At 41.2% G+C, this 25,233-nt stretch overlaps 1 protein-coding gene across 2 annotated transcripts; it reads right to left on the reverse strand.

Annotated features, from left to right (window-relative positions):
- Nucleotides 1–4,942: 4,942 nt before the first annotated feature.
- On the reverse strand, nt 4,943–23,632 carry MED17 (mediator complex subunit 17). 2 transcript variants are annotated; one of them, XR_003212456.2, is made up of 13 exons: nt 23,107–23,632; nt 20,789–20,955; nt 18,637–18,856; nt 16,220–16,356; nt 16,047–16,131; nt 15,537–15,689; nt 14,457–14,587; nt 13,631–13,815; nt 10,915–11,052; nt 8,530–8,647; nt 6,537–6,696; nt 6,171–6,274; nt 5,372–5,505 (listed from the first exon to the last, which is right to left on the reverse strand). XR_003212456.2 is itself a non-coding variant. In XM_025893716.2 (12 exons), exons 1-12 carry the CDS (start codon nt 23,354–23,356, stop codon nt 5,294–5,296), a joined length of 1,956 nt encoding a protein of 651 aa, XP_025749501.1. In that variant the 5' UTR covers nt 23,357–23,630; the 3' UTR covers nt 4,943–5,293. The 2 variants fall into 2 exon arrangements, 1 of the variants encoding a protein (XP_025749501.1); XM_025893716.2 differs by lacking the exon at nt 6,171–6,274 and having other exon boundaries at nt 4,943–5,505; nt 23,107–23,630.
- Between the last annotated feature and the right edge of the window lie 1,601 nt (nt 23,633–25,233).

Here is a 25,233-nt window from a genome sequence, read left to right on the forward strand (position 1 = left end):
TCTAAGAAATTAAAAAGGTATATACTGTACTTTCTCATTTCCTGGTGTCTTGGCCATGGAAGGAGGGTGGAAGGCCCCGGGGAGGGTGGCCCTCACAGCTCGCTGGGCTCACTCGGGAGCGAGGCAGCGTGGGAGAACCAGGCGATCGGGTGTGTGGCTAGGGCGGGAGGCTGCTGTGAAACCCCAGGGCCTGGGGGCAGGGGAACCTCCTCTCTCTCATCGGTTTCCTATCCCAGCCCAGGTGGCCACTGGCCAGGAAGCAGGAGACACCTCTGGTTTAGGGAGCGGAGCCAGCCCTGTGGCTACTGTCGATGCATCTGTCCACGAACACAACTTCCCTTGGCCCTGGTGCCTTTCCAGACCCTGCGACATGCTGTTCCATGCTCGACTTCCATGGCCCTTTAAAAATTGGGTGGGCGTTTTAGCTTGGTTTAATTGCAAAGGTGAGAAATCGTCCTTTATTATTTTTTAAAGATTTTATTTGAGAGAGCATGCATGTGCGAGCACAAAGGGGTGTGGGGGTGCAGACTCCCCACTGAGCAGGGAGCCCCACGTGGGACTCAATCCCAGGACCCTGAGATCATGACCTGAGCCAAAGTCAGACACTTAACTGCCAGAACCACCCAGCGCCCCCTAGAAATCCTTCTTTAAAATTAAAATGATACTGGGACGCCTGGGTGGCCCGGTCGGTTAAGCATCACTCTTGATTTTGGCTCAGGTCATGATCTCAGGGTTGTGTGATGGAGCCCCACCGCGGGCTCTGTGCTCAGTGCAGTCTGCTTGTCCCTCTTTGTCCCCCTGCTTGCTCTTTCTCTATCTCAAATGAATAATTCATTTTAAAAAACATTAAAATCAAAATGACACTGGAGTCTGTATATAAAGTCAAAAGTAAAGTTCTTCCTCCCTTCAATAGTATCCTTCTAGACCTAGGCATATATGAACCTGTCCTCCTCGGTCTCTGCATACACAATAGTCACACATCACAATGGTCCATCCATTTTCCTTTTAGGCAAATGGGATGCTGTTATACATGTCCTACAATTTGCGTGTTTTCACTTCATGTTTCTTGGGCATTATTTCATGTCTCTACCTATTCCTAAACTCCATTCTTCTTGCCTGCACAGTGTGATCCCTAGCATGGATACGTTATGGTTGTTCACTGAAAACTTCTCTTCTAAATGATATCTACAAAAATACATCTTTCTTTTACAGCGATCTTTTAGGGCAGACTTGTTCCTTCCTCTTAACTAATGCATTCAGCTCTATTCCTAGGAATCCTCCCGTCTTTCAGGACTTCAGAGTCAATGTTTTATCTTATTGGTGGGGTTTATGGTAAAGCTTATCAGAGACTGTCTGGGGAGGGAGAAAGAGCATTGTTCATGTAAAATAAAGCTAAAATTTTTGCTGTAGATTTGACCTTATAACATGGACACATGGGTGGGTAGAATTCCTTGGATTCAACAGACCAGTGATTGTGCAGGTGGCTCCGGCCCTAAAAATGCTAGAAGTCTTTTTCCTTCAGGTCTCTTGGTTTGCAAGAATTTTTTACTAACCAAAATGAATGTATTAAATAATAACTTAATTTCCTGTTTTTATTAATCAACAGTACAAAAGTGCCAATTAGAATTCCTGGTCAGGGGTGCCTGGCTGGCTCAGTCGGAGGAGCATTCAACTCTTGATCTCGGGGTTGTGAGTTCGAGCCTCATGCTGGGTGTAGAGGTTACTAAGAAAAGTAATTTAATCCTTTTTAAAAATTTTTAAAAATTACAATTCCTGGTCAAAATGAAGTAATCAGGCGTATCACTTTAATTTGATGGTGTTCTGGCAAAGCAATCTGACAGCAAAGTTTTGTTGGCTAAGTGTAGGATTTCCTTTAGGCTTTTTCAAATAGCAAACACAGATCATAGTTCTCTTTTTTGCAGGGTCCAAGGGACTCGGATTGGGAGTACTTGTAAAGCGAGTCAAAAGAAAAGCCGTGAATAGATTTAGGCGAAAGAGATTGTGCCACTGGCCTCAGCAACTTGGTATACTCACTAAATTATCAGGAAGCTTTTCAGATTGTATGTTCTTTTTTTTTTAAGGATTAATCTTTTTTTAATCATAAATAGAGCCAAGACTAAGAGAAGTGTACACTTTTAATCTCAGAAAGCATTGGTTTCTGTTTTAATTGAAGTAATCAACATGCAATGTTATAGGAGTTTCAGGTGTACAATACTGATTCAACAGTTCTATACGTTACTCAGTGCTCACCCCGATAAGTGCAGTCACCATCTGTCACCATATAATGTTATTACGGTATTGACTGTATTCCCTGTGTATACTTTTAATCTGTGACTTATTTTATAACTTGAAGTTTGTACCTCTTAATCCCCTTTATCTATGTCGCCCATCCCCCATCCACCTCCCCTCTGGGAACTACTAGTTCTCTGTATTTAAGAGTTTGTTTGTTCCTTTGTGTTTAGATTCCACATCAGTGAAATCCTATGGTATTTCTCTTTCTCTGACTTATTTCACTTAGCATTATACCTTCTGGGTCCATCTATGTTGTCCCAAATGCCAAGATCTCATTCTTTTTTATGGCTGAATGATATTCCACTGTGTGTGTGTGCGTGTGTGTGCGTGTGTGCGTGTGTGTATACCACATCTTCATTATCCATTCATCTATTGGTGGACACTTGGGTTGCTTCCATGCCTTGGCTATTGTAAATAGTGCTGCAATAAACACAGGGTGCATATCTTTTCACTTTCTTTGGGTAAATATCCAGCAGTGGAATTACTGGATCACATGGTATTTCTATTTTTAGTTTTTTGAGGAACCTCCATACTGTTTTCCAGAGTGGCTGCACCAGTTTGCATTCCCACCGACAGTGCACAAAGGCTCCCTTTCCTCCACAACCTCACCAACACTTGTTGTTGGTGTGGTTGTCTTTTTGATTTTAGCCATTCTGACAGGTGTGAGGTGATATCTCACTGTGGTTTTGATTTGCAAGGTATGGAAAGAGACTGACCCGAGCATGGCTTTAAAATGAGCTGGAGAAAACAACAATCTTCATGGCCACAGATGCACTCACTGTCTTTACCATCTGTGAATCTGAACGATGCAAGACATTCCAAAATGCTTTCTCCTTTATTAAGTAAAAATAAAGCTGGCCTCTTAACTGCTTACCAAATTCCAAAACGCTTGACTTTCGGAAAACAGGCATTTAATGTTTTATAGCCACACAGCACTTCAGAATTTCACGCCCATTACCAACCATACTGAGGTGAGCAGGGCCATCCATGTCCTTGTTGTACACCTAAGGGAACAGGCTCCAAGGGGGCAGCCTTGCCAAACGGAAACAGCTAAGCAGAGGTAGAACCAACGTCTGAGCACAGCTCCTGTCAGCCTGTGAACACAGGGGGAGGGACTAACTGGTTTTCTCTAACCGGTCTCCGAAGTTTCGCAGCGCCTCCTTCCGGCGCCAGGTCCTTCAGGTTGCCACATTAAGCTGGAAAATATAAATCAACGCAAGGCCGAAGAGCTGCCATTTCCCATCCCTCCCCCGCCTTTACCTCAGTTTCCATAGTGGGTGATGGCTATTCCCTACCCGGTGATTTAAAATGGGATAGGAAGGCATATGAAGATGGTGTCAGTCTTCAACTGTTCCACTCTCCTCCAATGAAGTTTAAGAGAATAGGTGGTCCTATCTGTGCGTGCGCTCTCCGCTCCAGTGTGGTCCTGTTGTACTGGCTCATGACGAGGGACAACAAACCATTCAGAAATGTTTGATAGCCATCTTATGTCTATTATAATAAAAGGAGAGAGCTTTTATTTGGTATCTCTTTAAAATTTAATTTTTCTAATTCATTTTTATTATATTTACTATAGTATCTACCTACAGTGGGTGGAAATTAAAAAAACTAGTCCTCTGGCAAAAGTCCTTTGAGATTTGCTGTATTAGCGTGTGAGCCTTCAAAATCACATAAGGCTCCTCGTGGGAGCAGAACTGTACAGAAGAGCTTAGGATAAGTAGCTAAGGCAACTTTTCTGGGCCACCATGAAAAGATTGATACAGATTTATAATTTAGATTCAGACCATTTTTTAAAAATTTCCATGGAAAGGAAGATGCAGTATCTTGATCAAGAGGACAAAACAAACACAAAGATGTTATGGTATTTGAGGGCTTACAAGCTCCATTTTTCTTAGAAAAAGGGAGAAATACAGAAACCTTTTGAAGTTACTTCACAGTCATCTTATGAATGCTTAAAAGGGTCTCTTTTAAAAAATTGAAAGCCTTTCTCCTCAGGAAAACACTACTTATGTATTACTTATGGTGGTTCCAAAAGACCCATATCAACTTAAGTCTCTTATGAAGGGAAGCTCCTTGGGCACATTTTAGGATTGGGGATTAGTTCCAGGAAGTTCAAACATATTATTTGTAAAATGTAATCGATTCACTGATCCATCAATTTTTCCCCTCAGGAAAGAACGCCGATGGAGTAAGGACAAGACTTTCACTGGGAGTGGAGTCCAGAGCTCCTGGGGGGAGGCAGGGGCAGGTGGGGCGAGGTGTAAACACATCTGGTCCGAATGGACAGAGGTCATTCACGGGGAGGAAGAGACCAAAAGGGGGCCCGAGGAAGCCCTAGAGAAACATTCTGCTCTCAGGCCTTCAGCTGATACCTTCTAGGAAGCTCTCAAACAGCTCTGACCTGTTTTGGTCAGACCCGGGCATACATGACAGTGAGATACTTGATTTGCTGAGACAAGCGCCCACGTTGGCAGCTCTAGGAGGAGGGGCTCCCCCTGCAGGCCCGTCCTCTGTTCCACTTGCTTACGGGGTGAGTGCGCTCCTGTAGGAATGCTGACTCACGAGTGTTCAAATATTCTTATGCAATCTTTTTAACAAATAGTGGAATGAGACACGTTGATTAAAGGTTATTAAGAGTTCAGAGAATATCTGGAATTTTTAACCATATGCTTTATTTGCTGTCAACATCAAAGGAATATTTAAAAAAGTTGAATTCAAACCCATAAATTAGTAACATTTCAACTGCATAAAAAAAGTTGTTTTACATCTCCCCATACTATATACCTTGTAACTGTACATAAGCGTCTGCATTTCAAAGCACTTGGCACTTATAAAGTGAAAGGTTTCAAAATGCTAGGTAAACATTTGCTTTTTTTTTTTTTTTTTTTTTAAACAATACTCCTTTGGAAAATTTCTCTTCCTTGTGCTTATAGTTCTTCTCAAGTCAGTTTCTGGAAACTTCTCTGGAAAAAAATAATCTAGAAACCGTTCTGGAAACAACTCATAGTAGGCAAGGGCTAAGTGCAGACATAAGCAGCTCCATTTTATAAACAAAGTTTCGACCTTCCATTTTATTCCACTGAACTTCTTTGAATGGTCCACGAAGATGATTCCATTTGCTATCTTGTAAAACATCACTTTTTGGAAGATCTTTACACTGGTTACGGGGAAACTGAACCATGATCTTGCTGCCACTTTCAGGGCCATTACGAACTGTGGAGCAAAACCAAAATATCAATAGTCAATTTCCAAACTAGAAAACAAGGGTCCCACAACTTTCATTCTACCATGAATACAAAAACCTTGTCTACCAACTTGAAATCTCTTGTTTAAAAGTGCTTGTCACTTTTAATATGCTAACCGCCCTCCCCCCAAAACCCAAAAAGCTTGCCTATTTACATGGTATAAATATTCATGAATTATTTGTATCATAAAAATGCGGCAAGATGAATTCTGGCTTAGGAAAGTCAAATGTCCTATGTATTTTCAGAAAACCAATTTATTTTTTTCTAGAACATCTGATACACACCTAATATATAATGAAACTCAAACATTTGGCATCAGGACCAGGAGAGATGAAGACAAGATTATTCTGAATTAAGAACTTCAGGTTTTAATGAGGCTTCATCACTCAGCAAAGAAGAAATGGGTTTTGAAACTCTTATCAGTAAAGACCTAGCAATGACCAAGCCTGCAGATTCACAAGCTATGATTCTGTGGGAAAAATTTTCTAATTACTCTTTCAAATATTTAGAGCAGGTATTAGAAAAGACCACACTAAAGCCATAAGTTTTCATTTTCAACTAGGTATCATCTTCAACTAGATAATACGTGTGTTTATTAAAGTGCCCTAGTCAGAATGAGTGTTTAAAAATCACCTCTCCTCTCTGTTCCATCCCTTTACATCTTTGGGATCAGATGTGACTCTGGCCTGTTTGAGCAGTACATTTTCCAAAAGCATTTATCCATCAAAGGTTCTGAACTGCAGGGTAACAATGATGAAAGAAGTTTCCAGAGCTCTTAGGAAAATGTGTCACCAAACAAAACATTTTTTATGATCACTAGAAAGAGAATTAATAATCTGTTGCTCTGAATAAGAGCCGTGATCAGATAAATGTTCAGCGTTAACTCCTATATGAACTCGCTGCAGAGAGAAATTACTCTGAAGTACATCTGACTAGTACAGGTGAACATTAAGGCTAAACTCCCAAAGATCTCTTCCCATTCAGGGCAGTGGCCAGTACCTGAAATAGCATAGTCACCGCTCGGGGAGGCCACGGTGATGGCGGACGCATTGCCAATGCTCTCTATGGGCCCAAGTCCCACATGATTACTGAAGCTGAGCACCTGCCAGCCCATGACCTTGGCGAGCTGCTGAACTGCATGCACCTGATGCTGTGACATCTGTAAATGAAAAAGGCAACTTTACGCATAATCACCATGGAGATTTACTTTGCAGATTTACTTTGCAGACATCATGACTGTAAACTTTCCTTGGGGTGCTCACTGCCTCACACGGGAATCCTCCTCTGTGACTACTGGGGGGAGGATCCCACCTTCCACTGCAGAGGCTAAAATAGCCTGAGACTCATCTTCCGTGTCCACTGGCAGCTGGAGCACGGGAACAGGACCTAAACTTGGCCAAGTGGAGACTCCCACCTGGATCACCAAATGTGGAGCAACATGCAAAGTAGCAGGGGGTGGATATCTTCCAAATCCACTCGCCATCCTACTCGGCCCAGGGAGGATCACCCATACGGTTCCATCATCTGGCTTCGGGTGGGGTTCAGATAACGGGAGCCACCCGGGTAATGGGGAGCCAGAAGGATGACGAGGAAGAGAGTAAGATCGGGGCATTTATTCGCCCAGTACCCTCCCCTGTGAGGTTGTATCCTTTGACAGAAGGCAACTGGTTTTCTCCAAGTGGCCTGTTCCATAGGACTCTCTCCTTCAGGGTACCCGTAAGCCCTCCCCTTATCTCTCTGGCCTAGGACTGGTGACCACTAAGCCCCCCAGGCCTGGTTACCTGGTTATTACTAGCACTAGGTTACCACGCTCTCCCTGGTGTTCTCCAACACCCACACTTTTGTAAATCCTTAGTAAAATGACTGAGCGTGCCACGTACTTCCTGTTAAGATCCGGATCGATATACTGGGGCCCTCTGGAGTGCATTCTGCCACTAGTGAGGAAGGCAGGAGTGTCAGGGTCTGCAAGCCTTCCCATCGATTCCCACCAGCCTTCCAATATATTTCTATGTATGTATGCTTACGGTGACCAAAGTCATTTTAGATGTAATCAACCAAGAGCTGCCATACCTCACAAAACGCATTTTATTTACTTGGCACCAAAGAAGCAAGTCAGTATAAAAGATTATTGCTTCTAGGATGGAAAGCATCCGTATTTTTTTTTTAATTTTATGTGAAAGATAAATGTATTTTGTGAAAGGCATATTAGCATTTCTAAACCTATTCTTTCTCCCACAACTCCGTTTTTCATTGGATCATTAACTCCCTGAAGAACACAGGAAAAATACTGTTCTTAATTTTATAGAACAGGAAAGAGAGGTCCAGAAATTTGTCCAGTGTCACAAAGCAAATGTGTGGTAGAACTGGAACTAGAACCCAGCACTTTCCATGCTGTCCCTTAATATTGAAGAACTCTTTCTTAGGGCTTAAGTAGAATATTCCACTATTACGGTTTTCTATCGGTTCCCCCTTCCCTGGTTTTCTGGGGTTAATATTTCTTTACTTTTATGTGGTCCCAAAGGGGTTGTAAACCTTGGCAAACATGAGAAATAAGAAGTTTGTAATCCCAGAGCTGGTCCTTCATCTTTTTTTTTTTTAAGATTTTATTTGAGAGAGAGAAAAGACAGAGAGAGCATGAGGGGGGGGAGGGTCAGGGGGAGAAGCAGACTCCCTGCCAAGCAAGGAGCCCAATGTGGGACTCGATCCCAGGACTCCAGGATCATGACCTGAGCCGAAGACAGTCACTTGACCAAATGAGCCACCCAGGTGCCCCTGGTCCTTCATCTTAAACTAACTGGAAATAAACCTAGGCCAGTTCATCAACATTTTCAGTTAACCCATAAGTGGTAGAATGTGCACTAGAAATTAAATAAATGGCAGAAAAAACTGGCTTTCTTTTTATAACAATATACTGGAACTACTTCTTACTCACTTTGTTCTTTAAGCTGTTACTAGAGGAAGAGGCTCAGGATTTGACGTCTGTAACACTTACCTGGGACAGAAGGAAATCCTGGAGCTCCTGCTCCTGATGAGACAGTGTAATCACTCTTCCATCTCTGTGTACAACTCGGATCTGCTCAACTCCGATATTCAACTGCAGCTGGATGGACCTTTATAGACACACATACTAAAAGTCAGAAATGTTCAAAATTACCTTATACAGTGCCGCAAACATTAAACCTTAACATCAAAGAAACAAAATACCAATTTGGATAACCTGCCCTAACACCCACAGGGAAGAGGGGTTTTCTTGGGTTCAACCTAACCATCAGACTCCTACCCGACTCCCCCAGGCCACACTGAGTACCAGTCTGCTCAGAAGGCTGCACGCGAGGAAGCACAGCTTTCCAGCCAACCACCATCCACTGCTCCTCTTCTCGGGCAGTCCTTCTGCAGGGAGTCTGCTTCTCCCTCTGCCTCTGCTCCCCCCTCCCCCGGCTCATGCTTCTCTCGGTCTCGCTCTCAAGGAAAGGGAAAGGAAAGGAAATGCTTGCTCCTGGGAAGTTCTAAGAGAATTACTTTCAACTTTAAGTAGCATAAGTTGACCCCAGCTATAAAGGATGAGGAAAGGGGGGGTATTCTACCACTTCCTTTCCCTCCTGATGCTATCAAGGCTACATTTATCACTAACCCTTCTTCACCGAAGTTTACAACCCCTGGGTCCTGTAACCATAACCTCACATTTGTTTGGTCTTAGTTCTAAATGTAAATAACTTAACGCTGATATTTTTTTCTTTTCCACTCCTTTGTGCTCACTCTTTCTCTTAACATTTTATTACGGACATTTTTAAACACAAACACAAGTATATAGTACTATAGATTCTATATATATATAGTTATATAAAAATATTATCATGAAAGTCAGTGACACCATCACCCAGCCCTAACAGTTAAAATACATGCCAAACTTGTTTTATCTTACTCAGCAGCTACTCTCTGACCATACACCAAGTCACCCCAATTATTTTCTTGTTTCTTTAGGTATAGGGGCAGAAAACCATGATCCACCTTCACCTCACTATCTTTCCCTGGAAACAAGACTGATTTCCATTGTATATTCTTTTATCTTCTATATTCAATCTTTTAAATCATGCTCATTGACTATTTTTTGTTTTTAAAAAAGTGAACTAAAGCCTTGGTATTAAAAAAGAGCAATTTAAGGATATTATACTCCCCTACACCTGAAGGTGGTGATTTTCCTCCCAGTGTGTTTTGCTCACTGGAGAGACCACTGTGGCTAGTTAGGTCTGCCTGAAATAAGCAACTAAAGTTTGAAAAATAACAGGTACTCGTGGACCTTGATAAATGTTTGCTAGGGGCTCACTCACACTGACCTGGGGAAGGGCACTCAACTGTATCCTGCCAGTTGTCAAATTTCAACAAGGCTCAAATGGAGGCCAAAAATGCCTTTCATGGCTACTTGCTAATTTTATTAACTTCGTTTATTCCCTCCAGTTTTTTTTCCCCTCCAATTTTATTGAGATATAACTGACATATATCATCGATTAGTTTAAGGTATACAGCATAATGATTTGGTAAGTGCATATATTGTGAAATGATCATCACAGTATGTTCAGTTAATACCCACCACCTCACATGCTACCCATTTTTCTTCCTGTGATAAGAACTTTTAAGATCTACTCTCTTAGCTACTTTCAAATATACAACCCAGTATTATTAACTGTAGTCACCATGCTGTACCTCGCACCCCAGAACCGTATGTTATAACTGGAAGTCTGTACCTTTTGAACACCTTTACCCATTTGGCCTCCTACCTAGCCCCCTCCCCCACTACCGTTGGCAACCACCAGTTTGTTCTCTGTACATTAGCTTGTGATTTGTGGATGTAAATCAGGAAGAATGCTTCTCTGTGAACAGTGGGGTCAAAAGTCATTTCACCCCCTTGATGGACACAGCTCTCAGCCCCATTTTAAGGGCATAATCACGAACTGGATTCGACTAAGTTTAGGCCCACGCCATGAGAGAGCTACAAAACTTAGGCTGTTTCAGGCACAATATGGAGAGTATAGGCTCTAATATAAATGTCCCCACTCACTTCAAATACCCCAGACTCACCTCCACAACCTCCAGGCAGCAGCTGAAGCAGATCAGTCTGAGGTGTGGTAGCCTCTCCCTCAATGAGGAGGTTCATTTTTTTTTTTGTAACCACAACTCAAACCCGTCACATTTACCTAACGGAGACTATTTCAGAGCTTCTTACCTCTCATCCTTACACTCTACAGTTGATGTCATTTACCAGAATGTTATGCCACTGTAGCAAATAAAATCCAAAAATCTCTATGTAATCACTCAACAAACATCAATACATAAAAAGCAACTTAACATTTTAAATGAATAACTTATTTTTGATACTTACTTGCATATCTGTTCATAACCTTGTGATGTGATTAAAACCTTCACACTGGATTCATAAACATCATTAATATTTGACCAGTGAGCCTGTATCTGAGGGTCCTCGATGCGACTTGCTAAGCTGTCAATGGTTGCAGCAGTTCTTTTAAAGAAAAGAAGTCAACATTTTCAAAAAGTCATCATATAAAAGAGTAAGATTATAAATCACTTATCAACATTATGGCTATGTGAAAAGAGAGGACTACTTTTCGGAAGGACCACATCTGAAAAGCCAAGACTTTTTTTGAAAAGGGTCAGATGAGGTGACAAGAGCCTCCTCAGGCCGACCGGCGTGTGCCCGGTGTGGGTGCCCGGCGCCACACTACGACACACGCTCACTCACAGGCTTACTGCCTCTGAACTCCCATTTGTTTTCCCAGGAAAGCTTGTCAAAACACAAGGAAGAAGGGTACTTTTCGGGTACAAACCTCAGCTCTGAAAAGAGTATAAATCACTCACAAATGGCAGTCCTTGGTCCCCAGTAACAAGGGACACGCCCACAGCTGAGGCCCATTACTGTCACGGAATAACAACCATTTTCTTGAGAAGCCAGAGAGACTCTGCACAACGAAAACTTTACACTCCAAGAAAGATAAATATGATATATACACATGAGAGATAGGATTCAAGTCCTCATTATGCACCAAAGACTGGAATAAGTGCTTTCATGAGTGCTATCATTTCATCTCATTAACAACCCTGTCAAATACATACCATTATTACCCCTATTTTTCAGTCTAGCAATGCTCAGTAATTTGCCTAAGGTTACCCACCCGTGAGCTGGGGCACAAAACCGGTAGCCTACCAGAGCCAAAAACCCGGGAGTGTAACCCTAGAGCCAGTAATCCTTCCTTTTTATATACACTAATCAACAGCCACTACCCAGAAAAAGCATAAATCATGAAAGTTAACCAAACTATTGGAGGTCCTCGGTTTCCAGTTCTCTGATTCTAGCACCTGATTGGGAAGAGAAGGAAAAGGCCAGAAGAAATGCAAACAGCCATTGAGGACAAGGGGCATTTACATAAATAGGCTTGGGATTTGCGCTTTTACTGTGTCTGCTCTGGTATTGGTTTCTTTCAACCTCTTAACTTTTCCTTTTCCATGACTTGTTTCCTCAACAGTGCTTCAGAAATTCCTACAGCAGACAGATATGTAGAGGAGAGCGTTCATCTTAGTATTAGGTTTCAACAAACTGGAAATAAAAATTATCTGGCAATTGAGAATTGATGAAAGAAATAAGGGAATATTCACATAATGGGATATTCCACAGCTATTAAAATATCTCTGAAAAACATCTAATGAAAAATGAAAAAATTTACAATATGAAGTGAAGGCAGGGTGGATTAGATTTTTTTTTTTTTTAAAAAGATACACACACCCTGGCGCACATACATCAAAACAGACGAGCATGTTAATAGTTGGTCTTGCTGTGTATGCTATTTATACAGATGAGGCTGATACACTGGAACATTATTTTTATAACTGGGGAAAACAGGAACATTTTACAAGCTTTGCTGCTTCCAAGACTGTAACTAATACTCTGAAATGTATAATGGTTCTAAAAATAGCGACTTCCATGCCCCTGACTTTTGGTTAAAGGTTTCAATAATTGAAATGCACAAGTGAAGGTAACAATAGTAACCTACCATATTTGATTGTTTATAAGGAACTTCTGCATACATTATTTAATTTGATCCTAAGACCAGACTCCTGTATCCCTAATTGACAGAGAAATAGGTGGTGGGCCAAAGACATGGAAACCGAAGTTAGTTAGCAGGTGACTGAGCCCTGGCTTAGACACATTTTTTACCCCAAACGCATCATGCTGTCTTCACTAACATGTCTTCCTAATTCATTTTACTAAAAGCTGCAGACATAAGTTTCCACTCAAAGACTACAAACTAATGTGCCATTAAGACCATGACTTGTGTTAGCAGGAAAAAATGAAAATCAAAAATAAACTATCACCCAGAGCAGAGTGAGCCCACTCTCGAAAATTCTGAAAGTACAAACAGCCCTCTTCACCAAGGACCAAAAATAAAATACAAGAGCACCTCCAGCACTTGAAAAAGATACACTGAGGTCCAATCATGCTAAGTTTTTTCGTAAATAATATGTACAGAAGCGAGACGAGCATGAGCTTGGGAGCTACACAGACCTGGGCGTATGGCCTGATTTTGCTACTCTTCAGCTGTCTATCTTTGAGCGAGCTACACAACTTCTCTAGGCTTCAACCTTCCCATCAGTGAAAATGGGCTCACACCACCTACGCCAGAGAAGAAGAGCTAGAAAAGTCAACATATGGGAAAGTGCCTTCTAAAGTCTTAAAAAGTGGATCAGCCAAAAAATACGGAAAGCTTCAAGAAAAGATTAAAACCAGTTAAGGAACAAGTTTCTGGTGGATGGGTCACTGAAGAAGGTGAGGAGTTCTAGGGCACATTCCTAGTGAGGTGTCTTTCAAAACTGTAGCCAGTGTTAGAAACCATCTGGAAGGTGACATGGGCCCTGGAGCTAAGTCTTCCCCAAACCTGACAGGACCATCCCCAGCTGGAAACGCTCGCCCTGCAGCCATCCTCCTCTCCCTGGGAAAGGTTAGCACACGCCAAAACTAATGTGTACAATGTCACTAATAAAGGGTTTTCTTTTCCAAGAAAACCAGTTACTTTGTTCATCCTTACCTGCTCCTCAGGAAAATATGCTTTGCTTGTTTAATTATTTTTTCCAGAAGCCCTTCACTGGATTGTAGTGAACTGATTTCATTCTTATCGAAAGCTTGAGGGCCTGAAAGTCTCATTCTCTTGTGACCAAAAGGTGCACTTGCTGGATGAGGCATCATGATGGAACTCAAGGTCTGTTTATGAAACTGTAACAAGAATAGCCATTTTTTAATTAATTTTTTATTGAAGTATAATTGACTTATATTAGTTTAAGGCACACAACATCATGATTTGATGTTTGTATATATGGTAAAATGATTCCTCCCAAGTCTAACTAACATCGGTCACCATAAAGTCACAAATTTAAAAAAAATTATTTTAAAAAACAACTAATACTTACATATTAAAAACAGGGGAGGCTGGAATACATACTTCTATTAAGTTTCTCAGGGGATTCTTTTGAAATTAGCCTAAACTGTGAACCTGCACTCTGGAAACACAGTTCTAGACAACCTGTAAGCAGAATACGTCCTGAAATAACTTGATTATCCCGTTTACAGGCTCTGGCAAGACATCTTCCCCTCCCCATCACACAATCAGAATCACTCTTCCGTCTGCACCCTGCATGCTTTTCTTACGCACCTGTATATAACTTGTGGTATATTTCTACCACTATAAGCTATGCTTGGGAACAGAGACTGATAATCCTGATTATCTGTGTATTCCCCCAGCATAGAGCAAAGATCTTTCACACCACAGACAATGAATGTCACAGAGAGGAGCTTGTGCACATTCACTGCACTGGACATGCTTACTACAATGGAAGAAGAAACATTTTACTCCTTACCTCTCTAATTAGTAGATGCAAATTATGCTCTAAGACATAAAGATGGTCCTCTGGACTTTGCTTCTCAGTAGCAGATTTTTGGGATTTCTTATCATTTGAGGAATGGCATAAAGAAATCAATAACTGCAAGCCTATTTATAAAAAAAAGAAGTAGAACAGATGCAAATCACCTAAGACATGGACAAGCACAATTGTCTTCCTAAAGTATAATCAGAGCCCATTCTCAAAAGATCCATTCTAAACCTGAAGGTCAGGCTTCGTGATTAACATTTTCAGACCAAAATGACTATTCATGAGTATGACAAACTATCACTTATTTTAACCATTCAAATTCTGTTGACCTACAATGTGGCTGTTGACCTTAAGGTGGGGTTAAAGACAGGTGAACAGAAGCTGTATGTTAACTAATTAGTTTCTTCTTGCCTTTTAATTAAAGAAAGCAAAACAAAACACAACACCATTTTTGAGAAAAACAAAAAAACAGAGCTGGTATCTGGTCTTACTGATGAGAAGACAGATACTCTTCCTTGCTGCCATGAAAACCAGGATGGAATTTTTCACTTCTAAAAACCCATTCCTTTGATAAGACCCCAGAAGACACATCTCAGAATTTATATAAAAAACAAGAGCACAGCTAATTGCAGACTGAGTTCCAAGGCAGGTCTGACTGCTCTAGAGTAATATAATTAAAATCCCAATTTCCACAAATTTAGGAGTATTATGGGTATTCAATAACCACTGACTAACATCTCATTTAGACAGTAAGATAGGGTCCCTGAAAAATCTTCCACAAATGGTGTTAGCACAGACACCTCAAAGTTACTGCTGCTAAATAACAGCACTGCTGGTACAAATGTTTAATATATACTGTTTAAAATCCAGCAGGTACACTACTTAGGACACAGGACGGAATCAGCAATGTGGTTTGCCCTACATGCTTTATGAGCTACCATTATGGATAGCAGGCCACCTCTTTGCTCTTACTGTTCCAACACAGCCAAATATGTAGTTAACCCCTCTGTTCTGTTCCCCAGACCACAAAGTCCTGTTTATAAACTCGAGGGGGTTGGCTGCTCTTACTTGGAAAGGGCTGAGAGATAATCTGGTTTTTCACCACAATGTGAGGGATCTGTGACTTAATTTGAACAGCTTCCCGAGAGAGCTGTGCAAAAATTTCTTTACACAAGAGAACGTTTTGTGCTGCTTCTAATTTCGTCTGCCAATGTGGGGAACCTGAAAGACAGGGGACATAAGTATATATCAATTATCTGACTGTATTATGTATGAATTAGCTTAAATGGTGATCTGGATACATATAACGAAAGTTCAGAAAACATTATAATTAGAGCATATCCTTTCCAAAATATAAAAATTTTCCTGCCTTTTACACAGAGAAAACTGGTGAAGAAGTTCAGTCTTAAAAAAGACTGCACAGCTATTCACAAATGGTTAATGAACAAATTATAAATAATAAATTTCCAATTGTTCTTAGTCCAAAGTACCTATTTTCCTCTCTACATTTATCATCAGTTTATTTGGGAATGTAAGCTCAGACAGAACCACAAGTTAGAGGGCAGAACATAACTACACCTGGTTTGGATTTGGGCAAAGGTCGTTTGAAGAGGTTGACTGTGCCCAGATCACCTATGTCTGGAGCCTGTTTCTGAATTGAAACCTATAGGACAATAAAAACATGAAAAGGTGTTAGCAAATTAACTTCTGGGCTAAGTAATAAGAAATTACTTAAAGTACTTGACAAATACCTTGATATAGGCAGACCCCTCTAAATCGCTAGGAATTTGAACATCAAGGGGACAGTAATCTTCAGGTATCTTCTTATCCAGATCAATGTCTGTATTCTTTATTACTTCAAATGTACCATGATGGGGAAAGAGAGATCCTAATGGGGTATTAAAAATAGGAAAATAACAGTTAACACATTAATTTAACATACATTAAGTATATAATATTTCACTATTACATCACTGAATCATAAATTAAACTCCCATCCAAAATGTGCTTTGGGGGGAATGGGGTAAGGGTAGTAAGCAAAGGGAATAAAGGAAGCAGGAAAAAAAGTTATTTACCTTAAAAAAAAAAAAGACTTTTTGGTCTAATGGTATCATTATACTATGAACTCCATGGGCCATCAAACTGTTTTGTTCCAATGATATTTGGCTGATAAAATTGATGAAATGGATGTACTTCTAGAAAGTACTTCCTCAGATTTAAGCCTGAGAGTTTAAACACTTCTGGAGATAAGTTTCTGTAATAAGGCTGCATTTGAAGTGCTCTGAATCCAGCCAGAAGAACAAAAAGATGCCACCTTTTTTTCAACCAGTTCCTAGATTTTTATGTGATAACCTTTTGTGTAGTTCAGACCTCTGAGTAAGTTGTTCTGGGCTGCTGAATTATGTGAGGAGTAGGTGGTTATATGTACCTGCTGTTTTGTAACACAGGAAGATGTTCAAGATCTTGCAGTTAAAAACAGAACGTAGGGGCACCTGGGTGGCTCAGTTGATTAAGCATCTGCCTTCAGCTCAGGTCATGATCTCAGGGTCCTGGAATCAAGCCCCGCATCAAGCTCCCTGCTCAGCGGGAAGCCTGCTTCTCCCTCTTCCCCCCATCTCTGCTCATGCTGTCTCTCTCTCTCTCTCTCAAATAAATAAATAAAATCTTTTTTTAAAAAAAAAGTTAAAAATAAAACTACTCTAAGATCCAGCAATTGCACTACTAGGTATTTACCCAAAGGATACAAAAATACGGATCTGAAGGGGTGCATGCCCCCTGATGTTTATGGCAGCATTATGAACAACAGCTGAACTATGGAAAGAGCCCAAATGTCCATCAACTGAAGAATGAATAAAGAAGGTGTGTGTGTGTGTGTGTGTGTGTGTGTGTGTGTGTGTGTGTGTGTGTAACAATATTATTCAGCTATCAAAAAGAATGAAATCTTGCCATTTGTAATGAAGTGGATGGAACTAGAGTGCATTATATGCTAAGCCAAATAAGCTGGTCAGAGAAAGACAAATACCACAGGATTTCACTCATGTGAAATTTAAGAAACAAAACAGATGAACATATAGGACAGGGGGAAAAAAGAGAGGGAAATAAACCGTAAGAGACTCTTAATGATAGAGGGCTGATGAAGGAGGTGGGTGAGGGATGGGCTAGGTAGGTGATGGGTATTGAGGGCACTTGTTTTTTTGTTTGTTTTAAAAAGCATCTTTAAAAAGCATGAGGTATAACTGTTGTACCAAAAGCCATGCATATTTAACATGTGCAATTTGATGAGTTTGGAAATATGCAAACATTCATATTACCACCAGCACAATCAAGGTAACAGACATATCCAACACCTCCAAAGTTTCCTTGTGTCCTTTTGTGAGTTAATTTTTGTTTTTGTTTTGTGGTAAGAACATTTAACCTAAGATCTACCCTCTTAACAAATTTTGAAGTGCATCATGCTATACTGTTAACTATAAGCACTGTGCTGTATAGCAGATCTCTAGAACTTGTTCATCTTGCTTAACTGAAACTCTACAGCCACTGAACATCTCCCCATTTCCCTTAGTCCACAGTTGAGGGCACTTGTTATGATGAGCGAGCACTGGGTATTATATGTAAGTGATGAATCACTGAATCCTACTCCTGAAACCAATATTGCACTGTATGTTAACTAACTAGAATTAAATAAAAATTTAGAAAAAAAATCAGTATAAAAATAAATATGTAAATACAGGGTGCCTAGGTGGCTCAGTCAGTTAAGTGTCTGCCTTCAGCTCACATCATGATCTCAGGGACCGGGGATCGAGTCCTATGCTGGGCTCCCTGCTCAGTGGGGAGTCTGCTTCTCCTTCTCTCTCTCTGACCCTCTTCCCTGCTCGTGCTCTCTCTCGCTCTCTATCTCAAATAAATAAAATTAAAAGTAAATAAATAAACTTTCTGCTAAAAGTACCTATGTAAATAATTTAGATTCAATTATGTAAATATATTTATATAAGGCAATGTTAAAAGTAATTTTAGCTTATCAGGCTTATGGGTACAGAAATTAAAGCTTCAAAATGTAACATATAACTGAGAAGCAATATATTACAGACTATGTAACATTACAGTCAATCCTGTATTGTTTTTTGACAAACGATAGTCTAAAAGCATAGTTTTTAACGGTGATCTATACCTGCACTTCTGTAGCTCAGATCTCCAAGAATCTTATCCCCAACTTTTCTGAGTTTCCAGTGTTGCCGTAATCTCAAAAGCTCAGAGTTGAAGTCTCTTTGCAGCTTATTTTCTTGGTTTTCAGTAACTGATTTGGTCAGTCTTTCTGCCCCTTTCAGCAGGATCTGTGCTGCTCCAGCGAGCGACTTCTTTTTCGATATCAACTGCAGTGTCTGTGGATTCTATCAAAAACAGTAGTGTAGTTCTGTATTTTTAAATGATTTCAACATTCTCTTAATAATAAAATACCTACTCAAAAGAAAATTAAAAATTAAAGAAAAGCAGGTAACACTTTTTTGAAAAATAACCTTAACCTACTTCTCTGGTCAACTCCAATAAACTTACGTTAAACCACAAACACCACACTGGACTATAAATCAGAACCTACCCCAACTCTGCCCAGCTTAGATGAGGTTCCCCTCTCACACTGTGCGCATGCCCACCCCCACCCATGTGTACACCCTTTGTGGTGCTCATTATACTTCTGACGAAAGTCTGTAATCCCTGTTTGAAGGTCATCCACATGATGGTTAAACCTACTATGTCCACAGACCCTAGAACAATGCCCGGCACATAATACTTGATTTCTGGGATGAATAAATGACCCCAATGAGTCCAGCTATAAAATTATCTTATATCATGGCAAGCTACTAATGTGCCTTTGGAAAAAAGACTGAAGCACACAGCATTAAAATTAAGGCACTTCACCACAGGCTGATTTTTGGAAAACTGATGAGAAATCATAATCTATATATTATATAAACATAAATATCCATAATCCCCACCAATCTGTGCACTCTAGTCACCAGATACACTTCTAAAAAGACAAATTTAATACGAGAAAGTCTTCTGACTGCATGAGTCAAAATCACAAAGTCTCATAAAATGTCACAATAATCTTCTGACCATATCAGGGGACCTAATTCTAAGTTTTTGGCGAGCTCAGGAAATTCCTGGAGACCCGTGGGTGGGCAGAGCACACGAAGGTGGCAAGGGCTGTGGGCTAGGAATAAGGTGACGAGAGTTCTTGTCTTGGCTAACTACTGGCTTTACTGCCTCTGGACACGTCACACAACTCTCTGGGCCTCAGTTTTCTCTCCATAAAACGAAGGAACCAGACTGAATGGTCTCTAAGAAGTCTTCCAGCACGGTGTTTCTAGATTCTGAAACTATTACCACATGAGTAATTATATTCAATTCACTTCACTTACAAAAGGGTAAAAACAACCATTACTTCCTCTCCTTGCCACTAACTTGGTCATGGACCTGATGCTCGTTTTCCTCAAGAACCTCCTAAGTGAAATCCCTGGTCTCAGGCTTTTCATTCACCAATTCATCCTTCTGTTGTCTCTCTTTCATCTTCTAATGTTCAAAAACTGAACATGCTCTTCATCAAACTTCAACAATTTTACCTAGCTTTCAGTAGCTTCCATAATTTGGCCTAATTTTTCTAACCAGGCCCTAAAAAGAGGTTGAAGGGAAAAACGGAGACTTCAAGAAAATCACTTGTTGAAGGACCCAGGGCTGGTGAGGGCAGAGGCAGGATTTGAACTCAGGTCGGTCTGACTCCAAAGCCATATTTACCACCACGTTTTTGTGTAACACACTACAGATCAATGATCCAGGCTGTAAGAATTTGTTAAGATCTCGGAAACTTTAGGGGCACCTGGGTGGCTCAGTCAGTTGGGCAGCTGACTCTTAGTTTTGCCTTACGTCGTGATCTCAGGGTAATGAGATCAAGCCCCACGACAGGCTCCATGCTCAGCATGGAGTCTGCTTGTCCCTCTCCCTCTGCTCCTCCCCGAGCTCCTGCTCTCAATCTCTCTCTCTAAAATAGATAAATAAATCTTAAAAAAAAAAAAAAAGATCTGGGATACTTTAAAGTACTACATTACTAATGAAACTTAACTCTTCTGAGGGTCACAGGGCCATTAATAAAATAATAAATAAAGGAGATGCTGTTTTATGCCTTTGCTTTGAACCGGTTAGTCTTTAAATCTTTGTCTGGACTTAATTTTGCATGAAAGGAAAAGGAGACAGTAGGCACACAGCCTGAGAAGTGATCCTGGGACTTAATAAAATGGTACCATTATTCAACTGAAGCCCACACATACCTGTTTTGGAGGAAGTGCATCCTGAGAGACCGGATCAAGCGTCATAAATTTTTTATCCCTAACAATACTGAGGACATCATAGAGAACACACATCTCTGTCAGGGCACTTCTCAAATTGTTCCTCACTGAGTCCCAAGGCCAAAGGGAAGGTTGAAATTTTACCAACCCTAAAAAAAAAAAGAAAAAAAGAAATTCACAGGTATTAGCTACACTGGCTAGAAGACAAATCTCACTTAGATGTTACAAGTACTAAAAGAAGAAACAATGACTTTCTATTTCAAATCATTTCCTGTTTTATACCATTCTGTCCACCCTTTCTTGAATCTCTGTAAATATTTAAGTTAGCATTCCTACAATGGCAAAACAAATACGGTATCTAATTTCCACAGCTTAAATCTAACATTCCAACATTATAGGTAAGCATTTCAGTATTTTTTAAATTTATGCAAATAACATTTTTCTTCCAGCTTTTAAAACCTGAATAATTGGAATTTCCAAAATACATTAAAGTACAAAAATAAAAATGACCTGTAACAGCAGCATTCAGATATTAAACAATGTCAACATGCCTTCCAACCTCTTAAATCATTTCGTTAATTTTCACCAATACATGTTCACTGTATAGAGTTCAAATAGAGTCACAGAGTAAAAAAGTAAAACTTTTCCTTTATTCCCCACCCCCAATTTTCTCCTCTTAATATATGTTTTTCAATACATTTACTTCTGTTCTTCTATTACTTGCTTTTTTCTCCAATTATTATATCCTAGAGATATTTCCATGCCAGCACATATAAATCTATTTCATTCTTTAACACTGTTTGACATTCTGGAGCATGTATGTACAATAAGTTTAACCATTCCTACTTAATGGACATGTACATTGGTTTCACTAACGCTAGTAGTGGTAAACACGTTGAACACACATCTGTGTACGTGTATAACTTTTTGTGTAGGTTAAATTCCTAGCTGTCATTTAGTGGGTCAAAGGAAATGCACATTTAGTACTTTTGACACATACTGAACAGCTAAACTGTCTTCCAAAAAGGTTTTACCAATCCACATTCCCAACACGGATATTAAGTCTTTTAAGTTGCTGCCAATGTTATGCACGAGAATAGTGTTTTAATCTGCCTCTTCCTACTAGTAACATCTGAAGTCTTTTTCAGTGAGCTGTTTATACCTTCCGGCTATTTTTCCAGTGAGTCGTCTTTTTCCCCCCAGTTTGCAGGGAATCTTTGAACATCAGGGATTGCAACCACTGTGTCCTATATGCTGCCAATACTTTTCCCAGTCTCTCATTATTTTCTTACTTTATTCGGGGCATCTTTTTCCATTATTATTTTAAAATTTTATGTAATTAATCTCTCTCTGGTTTTATAATTTCTATGTTTCCTATCTTGCTTAAGGTCTCTTCTGCTCCCAGAGTTCTTTATTTATAATTTCCTTCCAATCTTTATTTTATTCTCTTCATTGGCATTTCAATCATTGTGGAAGTAATCCGAAGTGTGAAGTACGAGATAGTATTTACTTTTTATTTCCTAATGGACCCCAACTGTCCTAACACCACTGGCTCAAAAATCCATCTTTAAATTCCTATTTACACAGGGTCTGTCGCACATACCCAAATCAAGAATTGTATTTTTTATCCCTGACAATATTGAGAATCCAAAACCCACTCATACTTTTTCTACTATTCTTTCCTAACTAGTCTCCCTCCTTTCAGTTTTGCTTTCCCTGTAACCCACTTGCTACATAGGATCCTGAGTAATCTTTTTAACATACAATCACCTGTCTACTTAAAATCCTTCCAAAAGCTATCAGTTGTTCTTCTAATAAAACCCAAACGCTTATCTTGGCCTACTGGCTCGGCATGATTTGGCCCCCGCCCACCTCTTAGACCTTACCTCATAGTCCGGTCAATACAGACCTCCCTCTTTTCAGCAGGTGTTATTAGCATCATCCCCATTGCACAGGGAAGCAAAGTAACTCGGACAGTAAGTGGCACATCAGCGATATGAACCGCAGGCCTCTTAACCAAATGTGCCACATTACAGACTTCATCAGTGACAGTGTCTCAAATGCTCCAACTCAAGAAACCGTGCAGAAGGATAAGGAGTATTAAGAGGCAGGGAGCGCCCTAAATTGTCCAGTTGTGAAAAGACCCCAGTGAGCACGATCACTATGCCGCACGGGTGTTTTCAAAGTTCGCCCACGCACCGCATCTCGCCCAGCGCGGGAGAGCGGGAGTGGCAATACCTGGGCGGGTACCCGGGCCCTCAGACCAGCCGTCGGACTCGAGCTGCACACACGGGCCTTACCTTCCTCATCGTCCTGGTCCGCGCTGGACCCGGCGCCCGCCCAGTCCTGCGCGTCGCCCTCGGCCCCCGCCGCCTCCTCCTCCTCGGAGCCCGAACCCTGGCTGAAGTCGATCCGCTGGGCCAGGCGCGCCAGGTTCTGCGACATGGACAGCGGCTGCAGGTACGTCTCAGTGCCATCCAGGCCCACCTCCTGGACCTGCTTCTCGCAGGCCGACTCGATGCTGATCCGCACAGCGCGCACTCCAGACATGCTGGCGGCGTCGGGAGGATCCCCTGGGCAAGCCAAAATCCGAGGTGGGAAGCAGAGGCGCCTCCGAGGAGAGCCCGCAAAAGCCGGGAACCGCTGTGCCTCCGCTCACCTCGGAATACCAAATCCTGCGGCGGGGCTGGACACAAAGCCGAGGACCAAGCGACTTTCCCAGAATGCACTGCAGTTCCCTGCCCCAGCTCGGAGTCTCCCGGAAGCCAACTGGCAGGCGCCGGGGCTCCGGGCTTCCGGGGGAGCGCTTCCGGTTTTCCTAGCGCTGCGTCGGGAAAAACTTCCTGGTCCGTAGGAGGCGTGGCCAGCAGTGGGAGGGAGGAAGAGGGGAGGGATCCCCGTGCCGAGGGCGTGGATTGGCTGGTCCGTGGGGTCCGTCTGCATTTTAAAGGGTTAACTTGCTTGTAGTGTTGGAGTATGGAAAGCTGAAGACGGCGAAAAGTAGGGAAAAGGAAGTGAATGGGTCCCCTGGGTCTTAGCAATGAGAGGTCCTCTGACAATGTTGAGATTCGAGGGTGTACACCTAAAGAAACATGTCTGCAGAGTTATAAAATAAGGACGTAATTTGAGGAAAAACATAAATCGTGCTTATCATTACTGCATAATTAGCGTTATCTGTTTTCCTGTTAAGTTGTAACCTCCTGGACAGCGACTATCTCCGGGAAGCATAATAGAAACTGGCACGTAATACGAGCTTAATTTTTATTTCATGCCTCAGTAACTAATAAGTAAATACTTTAAAAGATTAAGAAGAAATAGTGTAACTTCAGTCTGAGTCCCCAAGAGTATGTCATTAGTGTTAATTCCACAGAGGAGGATAGATTATTTTATATTACAAAACTCTAAGGAATTATGTATATATCATTTTTTTAAAAGATTTATTTATTTGAGGGGAGAGAGAGAGAGAGAGCATGAGCTGGGTGGAGCAGCAGAGGGAGATGGAGAAGCAGACTCCCTGCTGAGTAGGGAGCCTGATGCGGGGCTGGATTACAGGACCCTGAAATCGACCTGAGCCAAAGGCAGACCCTTAACGGGCTGAGCCACCCATTTATCATTGATGAGGGATAGAAGCAGAAAAATGTTTACCATCAGCCCAAAAGGCTGACCTAGAGCCTGCATAGCTTTGATAAGGATCAAACAGGTGCTGGCTACTACATTTTTTTTCTTAATCTATTCTTTTTTAAATTTTATTATGTTATGTTAATCACCATACATCATTAGTTTTTGAGGTAGTGTTCCATGATTCATTGTTTGCGTATAACACCCAGAGCTCCATTCAATAGTGCCCTCCTTAATACCCATCACCAGGCTAACCCACCCCCCACCCCCTCCTACATTCTTAAAGGGTCTCATTGACTGCCTTTACATCTCACCCATAGTTAATATGGAGCTGATTGATAAGCACCAGAGAAATCTTGCAAACGTAGTTTTACAAGTAGAAATTTGAAGACATTTATGATCTAATACTCCTGCATGTCCCCTCCCCCTTGAGCACTAAGTTTAGAACCACCGGCTTCACACAGCAGAAGTGCAGCTCCTGCCCACAGGTCCTGTCCCTGTACTATAAAAAAAGCACCTTTTTGCAGAGAAAATGTCTCAAGAATTCTTGCTTTCTCTTTCTTTCTCTCTTTCTTTGAGAGAGACAGAGAGTGTGGGGGGGAGGGGCAGAGAAGGAGAGAGAGAGAGAGGGAGAAAATCTTAAGCAGACTCCATGCTTAGTAAGGAGCCTGAGGTAGGGCTCTCATGACCCTGAGTTCATGACCTGAGCCGAAATCAAGAATCAGACGCTTAACTGAGTCACCCAGGTGCCCCTCAAGACTTCTTTTCTGATCATTTGTGGCCCCACATCAGTCATGAGTCTTTTCAAG

The sequence above is a fragment of the Callorhinus ursinus genome, unplaced genomic scaffold (assembly GCF_003265705.2).
Source record: "Callorhinus ursinus isolate GAN/ISIS: 27379988/994484 unplaced genomic scaffold, GSC_fseal_2.0 scaffold76, whole genome shotgun sequence".
Lineage (NCBI taxonomy): Eukaryota > Metazoa > Chordata > Mammalia > Carnivora > Otariidae > Callorhinus > Callorhinus ursinus.